At 38.4% G+C, this 12,500-nt stretch overlaps 1 protein-coding gene across 2 annotated transcripts; it reads right to left on the reverse strand.

Moving 5' to 3' along the window:
* Positions 1–1,559: 1,559 nt before the first annotated feature.
* LOC122248063 (uncharacterized) lies at positions 1,560–11,541 on the reverse strand. 2 transcript variants are annotated; one of them, XM_043007866.2, is made up of 11 exons: positions 11,399–11,541; positions 10,595–10,637; positions 9,686–9,792; positions 9,438–9,554; positions 9,284–9,317; positions 8,292–8,730; positions 4,079–7,805; positions 3,425–3,570; positions 2,978–3,182; positions 2,655–2,789; positions 1,560–2,294 (listed from the first exon to the last, which is right to left on the reverse strand). In XM_043007866.2, exons 1-11 carry the CDS (start codon positions 11,419–11,421, stop codon positions 2,189–2,191), a joined length of 5,082 nt encoding a protein of 1,693 aa, XP_042863800.2. In that variant the 5' UTR covers positions 11,422–11,541; the 3' UTR covers positions 1,560–2,188. The 2 variants fall into 2 exon arrangements, with proteins under 2 accessions (XP_042863800.2, XP_042863802.2); XM_043007868.2 differs by lacking the exon at positions 10,595–10,637 and having other exon boundaries at positions 11,399–11,518.
* Positions 11,542–12,500: the final 959 nt, after the last annotated feature.

Here is a 12,500-nt window from a genome sequence, read left to right on the forward strand (position 1 = left end):
TAATTATATATCTTTTACTCTACATTCTTGCATCATCATCATGGTATTCTAGATCCATTTATAATTATGATTTATAAATGACAACTGACATTTTCCTCTGTGTAACTGTTCCCAATTGATAAAGTTAATTAAGGGGAAGGGGAGCACCGCCCTGAAATAAGGAGGTACTCGGACACCCTATCTTTCTTTTATACATCTACAGGACACTTAGGCCACATCAACAGCTGCATGATCGGGCTGTTTAACTGGTACGAGTTGCTCCTATCAAATGACTGTTATTGTTATTAGTCATCATAACTTTCATCGTCATTATTATTATTATCGTGTCATGCAACCAATAATGGTATGAATATAATTATCATTATCATTAATAGCATCATCATTATCAATATATGTATTCTGATTATCATTACATTTACTAGTAATTGTTTTCTCTATTATCATTTCTTTTATTACTATTAGTGTTTTTTGCTATCTTTACCATCATTAATGTTCTGAAATTTTCATTTTCGACATTATTTTGCTATTATCATTATTATTGATTTTATCACCTAGCATTATTATCACCTTTACAGTTCCAATTATTTATTCATATCACTTATGAGCATCACTGTTTTTGCTATTACCATTATCTATGTTCATCATTTATCATTCATCATTCTTTACTGGCTTTTATATCTATTTTCATCATCTGTAATCAATATCATCTTTCCAATTCTTATTGTAATAATTTATAATTAATACTATAATTACAATTATTGTTGGTTATTTTTGTTATTATTACTATCATTGTTGCTGTTATTATTGCTATTATCACTGTTGCTGTTATTATTGCTACTATCACTGTTGCTGTTATCATTATTGTTATTTATTATTATTACTATTAAGGTAATAATAGTTGGGAGAAGTATCATTTTTTTTTCTTTCTTTCTTTCTCTTTTTTTTCTTTATCTTTATTATGATTACTTTCATGTTTGTCAGCATTACCTCTAATATTAATAAAGCTTGTGTTCACAATAATTTTGCTTCACAGGATCTCTGAACCACAATTTTGCTTTATCTTCTTTCCTGTCACTAAAGCCAAGGTTCCACTAGCATCTGATTCTGGAACCAGAGTTAAAGATTATCACCCTTATGGCCAGGCCTAAGTACAGTATAATTCTTTGCATAGATCTTGTTAATTTTTTGACAAGCAACAGGGATCTGTAGTTTATGATCATCTTTAAAAAATGTTAAACATCACTGTAGAGCTACGTCATCAAAAGCACTTTGAAGACAACCAAGACATACAGCCAGAAAACCATAATTGTAATTTAACCAAAGCAGGAGGCTGGTGTGGTGGCAGTTTAGGGAACAGAGGTACCAACAGGGATTTTCCCTCACATCACATATACAGCATAGGACAAATATTATTGCAAAGTGCAAATCTTACAGCATGTGCACTTAAACTTAGTCTTTTAATATATCAGCTATAAAGCTGAGACCGATTTTAATGCATTTATAACAACATTGATATAACATTTCATAAAATCATTTATTTTGGAGATACATAAAAACAATGTGATTGAGATTTTTATTGCATTATAGCTTAAAATAAAAGTGGACAGATGTTTCAAGAATTAACACATATATATATAAATAAACTCACTTCCAGAAAAGAAAATGCTAGAGCTATCAATTTTTCTTTTGGCATTTCACTTTTAAAAATATATTTCCAAACACAAACTTGTCCAAGTCAAAAGTTGAGGATCTTCCTTAAATTCTTATCAGAATAAAATGTTTCTACAACTTATCCTCATCTAAATTCTGAAAAGCTTAAGATCTTAGTCTTGTACATATTTCATATATATATCTCTCTCTGGCAGCAGCCTCTTCACACACTCTAAAATATATCCTTTGTCATAAAAACTTATTTACATATAAATGCAATGTTTCACGATTAGCATTTCAAGCACGCAATGGCAGTGTTAAAACTAGGCACTATCCTCGTTTATTACAAAAACATGATGTAAGAAAAAATATAAAGCCTTTATTACCTATGAGTTGATCATTCCTGGAGGTTCACATAACTATTTTATTTCAAGCTTTGAAAATTCGAACTGATTGCTAAAAGAAAATGGAAACAGAATGTGTATTGCTATGTTTAAGATTACTCTTTCCTTTAAAAGGCACTTAGTGTTCAAAGGATTCAGCAAGACATATTCCGGACAATGGAGTTGGCTGCCTGGATGAGCCTCAGAAGCTGCCGGGGACCAGGGCTGACTTCACCCATAGCTTCATTTAGTGTCTGGCATCTGAAGAGATAATATTTCTGTTAGTAAATACCAGAAATGTTAAAATGTATGAACAAAATATAGATATGTCATGGTTCTTTTGATTTACAAAATATTTGGTAATCCAGTTCGTCATCAAAGTTTGTTATTTCCCTAAGAACCTGGAGCATACAGTTGAGGGAAATAATAAAAACATAAATAAATTTTTATATCACATTTAATCCCTGTTCTGAAACAAAAAAGAAGCTAGTGTGTATTGTCATCAGTTTCCCAACAGATAAATCATCACTTTGAAAGAGAAAGAGTAACATTATTCGTACCCCTAAAATCTGAGTTTGTGTGTGCACAGCATCTATTCCTAGTAAGAAAAAGAAAGCTTACCTGAGGTTCCCAATGGTGACTTTGGCAGATGGCTGTAGCGTGTAAGGATGCTCTGGCGACTCCTCGGGAGGATGCACTTGGACTGTCACATCAACACTCACATGAGCATTCAGGTTGAACAGCGTCACCTTCACACTGGAAATTCAATAAATGCTGAATTACTATTCAAATAATGTAAGGCCCCCCAATTCCCTGTCTCAGCTCAAATACCTTAAAGATATAAACATTTACAGAACACTTACAGAATACTTACATATATGATCTTACAAATTCATAAAAATATCTAACGATACATATTTTTAATACCAAAATATACTACCAACCTGTCTGGCTCAAAGGAGGTAAGGTACAAAGTAGCCAAGAGTTTCATTTCCAGAATGAGGTCAATGACATTGTTAAATGCCATCACCACTTGCTCCAGGGCTTCCTTGGCTTCACAGAAAACCAGCCCACTTAATCTGGTAACAGCTGCTCCTACACGGCACCCTAGCACACTCATCACCAGACGCCCACATCTGTTCTGTATCTCTGTGCATCACAACAATATTTATTAGCAACACAAAAGAAATTCAAAGCACAAACTGGTTGGCCCAGGAACAATACTACTAATATAATATATTCCTTACACATATGTTCTACATAAATACAAGTTTTATTCCAGGACTTGGAAGAACTTAAGTAAATTCAGAAAGTTTATCATCAAAAAAATTTAAAGCAGGTTAAAGACTTATGATGCCAATATAATACTAAACTCATTTCCTTATACTAACCAGAAGGCTGAGGTTTCCAGAAAGCAGTGACAATTGTCCAGTGGTTGTCACAGCGAGACAGTTGCAGGTCTATTTCCAGAGGTGTGTGCTGCAATGACAAACATCTGCCCCCATCATACACTCTGCTTACAGTCCATGTAGCATTTCTGAAAAAAGAGAACATTAAGACTAATGCACTACACCAGTTAGCCTACACACATATTACATAAACCAGATAAATGAGCTCTGCAAAATATGAAAGTAGGATGAAATACATGTTACTAACGTATGTCAGTGTTTGTCAATTAGAATAAGATGGCAAGGTTTGAATACCACATATACTGGAAGCCACAGTTAGATAATGATAAGCATATGTTTTGTTATTCTGGATCAGATCAGTATGTCTGGCCAATCCCACCATAATATATCTTGACCAAACGTGTAGCATACTAATACATTTTCTTGTCCTCAGAAAGTAGGTCATAAGAATTCTTTTTGAAGTCAGTTGAACTAAATCATATTGTGAGGCTACATTAACAAATTACTAGGATACATCACACATTTTTACCAGCACCTTACCAAAAAAAAATCCCAATATTGATACAATATAATAGGTAATTTCTAAAGTTACTAGAAACATATATAAAACATAGTGACTAGTTTCAAGACACTCACTTGGACTGGAAGACAATGCAACGCTCTGTGGCACAACAACTCTCACACTGCCAGCTGGTGTTGTCAAGAGTCAAGTTTTGTGATGCTGACATGTTACAATGCTGGATTGTGCTGCTGTTGATCTGAAGTGCACTATTTTCCAAGGACACTGTCAGGATGTTCTGGGCCATGGTCTCAGATGGGGTGGATCTCCTGACTGTGGTGGGTCTGGCAATATAATGGCTTGTACATGAAGACACATCTGTAACTTCCTCTGAGGCCATTATTGACTCCTTTTCTTTAGACAGATGCACATCATGCTCTCTGTTCTTATCTTCAGCATCTTCTTGCTGATTTTCTACTTGCATGTTGTCCTCAGTCATCCTTTCTGTTAATGGATTTGGTGTTTGACTTTTACTGAGGGTCTCATGACTTTCAGCATTCCTGGAAGTCTGCAAACAGTCCTCTTCAACGAAGGTGTTTTTGATCTCTTTGCTACTGGTATCAGCCACTTCAAGTGTCTGTGGTATATCCCTTATAGCCATTATATTAGCTGTAGGCTCCAAGCTGGTGAGGTGAAGTTTCAAGGTTCCTGTTCCCTCACTATCATCAAGAGTTGTTTGATGCCCAGTTATTTTCTCACTAACATGCAATTTCTGCATTTCTACTGGTTCATGAAGTTCATCTTGAATTGAAGTTGTCCCCACATCCTCTATTTCACCTACTGAATGCAATGTCACCTTAGTGTCCTCTGTTTGCAGTGTCATCTCCTTTCTTTGCTCTTCAACTAGTGTCATTTCCTTCAGAATTGTTTCCTCCAGCAATGACTGTTCATGATTCATCATTGATATACGTTCCATAAATGAGCTCATCATAGGTAAAACGGAGTCCACTGCATCAGCAGCTAAAGACTTCCTGCGACTCTTTGATTCTGGCTTCAGCTCTGGCACATTGTGGGAGTTCTCTTGGGGCGTTCCTTTAGGTGCAAGTCCTGAGTGCAGCCACGTCTCTGCATTGTCACCAGAATTCTCCAAGTCCAGGTTAATGCCATCCAGTGACTCATCCAGAGTGGCAGATTCACCAATAGAAACAAATGGCTTTTCTTTAATGTGTTGTTCCTTACCGAGTTCTTGATCAACCTGTTCCGCCTTCGTTGAATCCCCAGTTACCTCAGCTATCTGACCTGCTGGACAGGTCATATTTACATCGTCATTTACTTTGGGTACTCCTTCGCTCGGGCAAGTTACATTCAATTCCAAGGTGATATTCTGGGTTTTGTTACCTTCATCAACTTGGGGTACAGAAGTCACAGACAGAGAACGTTTGGGTCCATCTTCACTAAGAAACACCTTGAGAGAGGACTCATCTGGTGACACACCTTGCAGCCTCTTGCCACTTCCCTTCACATAACTCCCAGTCTCTTTATTTCCTATGTCAGATCCATCACTGGTTAATGCTGTTATGGTTTCAGCTTGCTGCCCTTCCACTTGCATGTTACGTGAATCCTCTTCCCGTAGGAAAGACTGTAAGACTGGCAGTGTCTTTGCTCCCTGGGATTCACCAACAAGAGAAACCCTCTTAGCATCACTACTGTTATCTCCTATCATGCCTTTGTGTTCACTTGAGTGTTTGTCGTTCCTTTCGTCAGTTTTGTTGATTAGACTGTTGTGGAATTCTGGGTCCAAATTAAACATTACTGTCCTCTCTTCCTTTGGCATGCCAGCTTCTGCCTCATATGAAGTTGTAGTGTTCCGAAGAATACTCTTTCGGCGTTTCTTGCCCACTGCTGGCCCAGTTAGTTCCAAACCAAGATTTGCTGCCTGAGCTGTTTCACTACCAGTCAGTTTGGGAATCTGGCCAGCTGGACAAGTCATTTCCATGTCTGTTAAAAGCTTCTGAGTTATGTCACTGCTGCTTGTTAGCTGGACCATCTGACCAGCTGGACATGTCATTTCCATGTCTGCACTGATCTTTTGTGTCATGTCACTGCTGGTCAACTTTGGTATCTGGCCTGCTGGGCATGTCATTTCCATATCTGAAGAGATCTTCTGTGTCACGTCACTGCTAGTGAATTTTGGCATTTGGCCTGCCGGACATGTCATTTCCATATCTGCAGAGATTTTCTGTGTCACGTCACTGCTAGTGAATTTTGGCATTTGGCCTGCCGGACATGTCATTTCCATATCTGCAGAGATTTTCTGTGCCACGTCACTGCTGGTGAATTTTGGCATCTGGCCTGCTGGACAGGTCATTTCCATGTCTGCAGAGATCTTCTGTGTCATGTCACTGCCAGTAAATTTTGGCATCTGACCTGCTGGGCAGGTTATTTCCATGTCTGCACTGATCTTCTGTGTCATGTCACTGCCAGAGAACTTTGGCATCTGACCTGCTGGGCAGGTCATTTCCATGTCTGCACTGACTTTCTGTGTCATGTCACTGCTTGTGAATTTTGGCATTTGGCCTGCTGGACATGTCATTTCCATGTCTGCAGAGATCTTCTGTGTCATGTCACTGCCTGAGAACTTTGGCATCTGGCCTGCTGGGCAAGTCATTTCCATGTCTGCAGAGATCTTCTGTGTCATGTCACTGCCAGAGAACTTTGGCATCTGACCTGCTGGGCAGGTCATTTCCATGTCTGCACTGATCTTCTGTGTCATGTCACTGCCTGAGAACTTTGGCATCTGGCCTGCTGGGCAGGTCATTTCCATGTCTGCACTGACTTTCTGTGTCACGTCACTGCTTGTGAATTTTGGCATTTGGCCTGCTGGACATGTCATTTCCATGTCTGCAGAGATCTTCTGTGTCATGTCACTGCCTGAGAACTTTGGCATCTGGCCTGCTGGGCAAGTCATTTCCATGTCTGCAGAGATCTTCTGTGTCATGTCACTGCCAGAGAACTTTGGCATCTGGCCTGCTGGACATGTCATTTCCATGTCTGCAGAGATCTTCTGTGTCATGTCACTGCCTGAGAACTTTGGCATCTGGCCTGCTGGGCAGGTCATTTCCATGTCTGCAGAGATCTTCTGTGTCATGTCACTGCCTGAGAACTTTGGCATCTGGCCTGCTGGGCAGGTCATTTCCATGTCTGCAGAGATCTTCTGTGTCATGTCACTGCCAGAGAACTTTGGCATCTGGCCTGCTGGACATGTCATTTCCATATCTGCACTGATCTTCTGTGTCATGTCACTGCCTGAGAACTTTGGCATCTGGCCTGCTGGACATGTCATTTCCATATCTGCAGAGATCTTCTGTGTCATGTCACTGCCAGAGAACTTTGGCATCTGGCCTGCTGGGCAAGTCATTTCCATGTCTGCTGAGATCTTCTGTGTCATGTCACTGACAGTGAACTTTGGCATCTGGCCCGCTGGGCAGGTCATTTCCATGTCTGCAGAGATCTTCTGTGTCATGTCACTGACAGTGAACTTTGGCATCTGGCCTGCTGGGCAGGTCATTTCCATGTCTGCACTGATCTTCTGTGTCATGTCACTGCCTGAGAACTTTGGCATCTGGCCTGCTGGGCAGGTCATTTCCATGTCTGCACTTATCTTCTGTGTCATGTCACTGCCTGAGAACTTTGGCATCTGGCCTGCTGGGCAGGTTATTTCCATGTCTGCACTGATCTTCTGTGTCATGTCACTGCCAGTGAACTTTGGCATCTGACCTGCTGGGCAGGTCATTTCCATGTCTGCACAGATTTTCTGTGTTAGGTCAGATTGAGGCAGCCTAGTCCCTTGGTCCAAAGTCTTACCTGCAAATGAAATACCAAAAAAATTAATTGCTTTACATATATTCACAAGAATGTTTATACAAATACATAAACACACTGGCTAGTACAGGGAAAATAAATTCCATATTTTAAATACAAAGGTTTAAATGGTCTTTATATCCAAGTTAAATACATTCCCTCTGATCACATTTCTGGTCCATTTGTTTATTTTTCATTCTGAGCATTAAAATATAAATTAGTTCTATAAATCAGCATTTTCTTGGAGAAACAAATTCCCAATCTTATAAAAATCACAATATTATAAGTGAGTTTAGCATGTTAAAGAATTAATGCCATCTGACTAGCCATAAACTTGATGGGAAAAACAAAATAACTCCATATAAATCTTACTAAATATTTACAGCTATAAAGGCTGCAAGATGGTTTTATTTGACTACATAGCTATTCATCATCATCTACAATAACAAAACAAAACATAATACTGATTCACAACTGCTCACTACTCACCTACAGACGGATTCACATCCAATGTGCCGAGGAAGGCACTAGGGTTATTTCCACTTTCCTTGTGGTGGTGGGAGCCATGGGGCTGTTCAGATGACGAACCAGGTTTCAGGTTCAAGAATTGGCTTAGGAAGGTTGAGGTCTCCACAGGAGGGTTGTCCCGTGACTGGGAGAGCAACATGTCCTGCCCTAGTTCTTCATCTGGATGATGTGATCCCAACTCAGGTGTTGTTGCTTCTGAGCCAGGATTCATGTTCAAAAACTGGTTCAGGAAGGTAGAGGTCTCCATGCGGAGGTTGTCCTGGGACTGAGAGAGAGGATCTTCCTTCTCAGATGCTGGTTCAGGAATTGAGGATGATCCTGGCTTGAGAGTCAAGAACTGATTGAGAAAGGTTGAAGTTTCCAACTGCAGGTTTGTCTGACCCGCACTGCCAGCATCATCCTATAATGAGTACAGATTGTTAGTAATGCCAAGTAATGGGCATGCCTGACTTCCTAATCAAGAACTTTATCATTCAATTTGTTAACCCAATAATGCTGGGGTGGATTTGGCTCTGCCTAGATACAACGCTGGGGTATTTCAAAATGCACAGGCCTAACACTGCAGGCTATTCGCCTGCTTAGACTGCAGGCAGCCACTACATGCATAATCACCCAGCATGCTGGCCATACAAAAAGCCAAGCCTAGATACTGTGTCCCTGATGGGAAGACCTGTCGGGCCATGACGTAATATCATGTCATCCATTGTTAACGGGTTAAACAAGAAATATGCAAAGTGAAAAATGTTAAAGATAATATGAAGATCACAGGAATATCATTATTAATAATGCAACATCCTATAGCATCTCATAGGAACCTACTACAAAGGAAGTGAAAATTTTAAACTGGCAATTCAATTACAATTTTATAACTGGCCCTTCCCCCCTTTCCTGTTTGTTTTCTGATTTCTAAAACTGTAAACTAAAGCAGGATGGTTGAACACAGGAATATTTACCAGATCATCTTGCGAAACCTCTCTCACCTCCAACCTGAAAGAACAAAAACCAGTCAGAATATTGCTCTAATCACTATAAATGCATAAAGAAATGACAATACAGGATTCAGTCTAGTTAGTAAAACAATATTTACACTGCAATGCTATTATTTACCCATCAGACTTGAGGCCAAGTGTTGTGACATCCATTGAGGCAGAGGAGTCCTGAACTGCAGGAGCCTCATATGTGCTGTTCCACTCTGTGCTGGCTCCCATAGTGGCCAAAAACTCCCTGTATACAAAGGTATTATCTTTAGAAAACTTGAATGTATAGAATTTCATTTGGTATCTGATAATCTTCTTGACTTAAAAGAGTTTAGAAGTCTTAACTTTCTATACATAAACAGATCAGCACTAACTCACTTGATGGTGTTGGTATCAGCAAAGGAAACCCTCTTGAGAGAGCGTCTGGAATGGTGGTTGCTTTCCATGGCTACCAGGGGCTTCCTACCTGGAGATTCCTTCAGAATCTGTAAGAAAAGTGCCAACTCAAAATCTGATACTGTATATGATAAGACAAACTTTAATAACTTAATCCATGGAGTAACAGCTCAGGTTAGAGAGCTTCTTAGTGTGAGTAACAACTTTAGAGTGTGCTGAAATTTAAAGAATAGGATAAAAAAAACACCAGCTGACGTCCAGAATGATTATCCTCAAGCTTGCAATTGCAAAATAACACATGGAAAAGAAATTAGACAACTGTATTCCACAGGGTGGGAAGAAAAAGAGTAATCTTGCAATCAACAGATTTAAGAGCAAGTAATATAAAGACTGAACCTCACTGGTCTGGCTTCCATGGTCTAATAGCTTCAATGGTATAGTAGCTTTAACGGTATAGACCAGTGATTTAAGCCTGGTGGTCATTAGTGTACATGACTACTACTTGACCCCATATCATTCATGTCTACCACAACTGACTTAAAGGGGTAAATCCTCCTATGTTAATTTGGATTATTGTTATATTACCCCTAAATATGTCTGCTGAGATACAAGGATGTAGTGTTTCATTGATTCAGAAACTATCCAATTCTGTCTGGTCCCAGTCAAGTGAGGTTCTACCATACAACATTGCACATTTTCTTGGGAAATCAACAAGCTCGTCCTGTATGTAATCAATAACTACCTGGGGAACTTCAGGAGATCAATGGAACCATAACATAGATATACTTTGAATATGTATAATAAAGACTGACATATATTTCAAGCCAATTCAATAATCCAAAACATACCATTAAGAACTTTATGAAAACACTCTGAAATGCAAAAACTCACCGATGACCTGCGGCTATTTCTCCTGGAAACATGTTTCTCCCTTCTGTAAGAGAAAGTAATACTGGGTTATTGCTCAAGATAATTTACCCTGTGAATATCCTCTGTTTTGAAGACTGTGTATATGTATAGGTATAAGTATAGGTATAGATATAAGAGTGAGTTATATATATATATATATTGAAGGTCATTAGAGTACCACTGTGTCAAGCAATAACCGCAGCCTCCAGAACTTAGACTAAAGACCAACAAACTTCCACCAAGTATATTCTGACAAAACATAAATTGCAAATGAGTTATCGTCTGCAGCAGTTTTGCACAATTTATTTGTATATTTTTCATGTCTATGTGCAACTTTCCTAGTACATATCATGCCCTCCTTCCGTGGGACCCTTTATCCTTCCTATGGTTGTTTTCTACAAGTAAACTACCGTAACTTGGTAGAAAACATTTAACCAGTTCGTCAATATCAAATATGTTAATGTAGAATTACTAAAAATAAATAACAGGGTAACACACATTATGAATGGATAACAGTCTTGACTGACTCAGTCATATCATTTTCACTGTTGATTACTTTTAATAATGTATATCTATATACTGGGTCTCACAGGAGAGGTTACTTCCATCATCTAGATAACTAAGTAATTAAGCAGCAAATGTCATTATAAGTAATAGGAATGCTCTCTTTTCGCATAAATATTATGATTCTCATTGACAATCAGTCATGGCTTATATTTATTGTTTAAGTAAACGTATTATATGCACTATCACCTCTGAATATAAGTACAAATTTGGGCAACTCACGCATTTTCCTTCTCGTGTTCCATCTTTGGCGACTATGATAGGATATTGTTGCAAAAATGATAAAACATTAGGCAAGGTTCAGTTCCCTCGCCACATATCTCATGTAAACAAATTTCAAATGCCTGGTGATGACGTCACTGCACTCTGAGGCGCTGATTGGCGAAGAGACTCGGATTGTACGAGCGTATCATATTTTGTTGTTTTATTCTTAAATTAATTTACATTTAGTTACGGTACATATTTCGGCATAATTTGATAATATAATTTAGTAAAATCTGAAAAAGTAAGATGATAGATCATGTGCTTTCAAAATCAAGTCAACAAGGTTAAGTTGTCAGACTTCAAGGTCCATAGTACAACAAAAATGTGTAACTACAGTAAAAGACATCATACAAATTGCACTGTTGGGCAATACATTGTTGGACAATATCATGTGATGTAAGGAGTGTAATAACTGGATATACTAATACCCTTACAATGCAGACTGGACTTCCCAATTCAACAAATAAACAACTTTTGGCTAGCAGGTGCATGGAATTCTGCGAACATTTGCCATACTTTAAAATATCTAGATATAATGTCCTATAGCATCCTTATCGCATTATTACTAATATGTCACCAAAACCCCCTATATTTCCTATAGTTGCACTAAAGGTGAACACATTGTGTAGTGGTGTGCAGTAGGCCCCGAAAAATACTTTCACAACTGGTGTATAGATATAAGACACACATTCGCAACAATACATTGCATATGTTGCGACATTACTGTTATATATCAGTCTGTGAATAAGTAACCAAGATATTCAGTTTTACTGCAACTCTTTTGTACATTACAACATTAATTTATCTTAGGAAAAGTTGTCTATATCACTGCATTTTAAACCTATTCCATTACATACTGAACACCATACTTAATATATTTGCTCGTCTGTCTATATATTTTTCTAGTTAGTAGTCTATCAGCATATTTTTCTGTCCCTTTTTCGTCTGCATGGCTGATAGACACTCAGGCTAACTTGGTAAGAATTTCTAGGCGTCAAAAGTAATGCCAGTCATTTAAAAGACATTTGAACGTTGGTTTTCAATAAAATTTATTATTTCA

Source organism: Penaeus japonicus, unplaced genomic scaffold, assembly GCF_977035675.1.
Source record: "Penaeus japonicus unplaced genomic scaffold, GWHDUDI00000001_assembly GWHDUDI00000025, whole genome shotgun sequence".
NCBI classification, from domain to species: domain Eukaryota; kingdom Metazoa; phylum Arthropoda; class Malacostraca; order Decapoda; family Penaeidae; genus Penaeus; species Penaeus japonicus.

Coding starts and splice junctions, on each gene's coding strand:
- LOC122248063 (XM_043007866.2), bottom strand. CDS start 11,421: ATGGAACACGAGAAGGAAAATGC. Junction 9,555..9,685: donor GCTGATACCAACACCATCAA/GTGAGTTAGTGC, acceptor CTTTGTATACAG/GGAGTTTTTGGCCACTATGG. Junction 7,806..8,291: donor GGATGTGAATCCGTCTGTAG/GTGAGTAGTGAG, acceptor TTTCATTTGCAG/GTAAGACTTTGGACCAAGGG.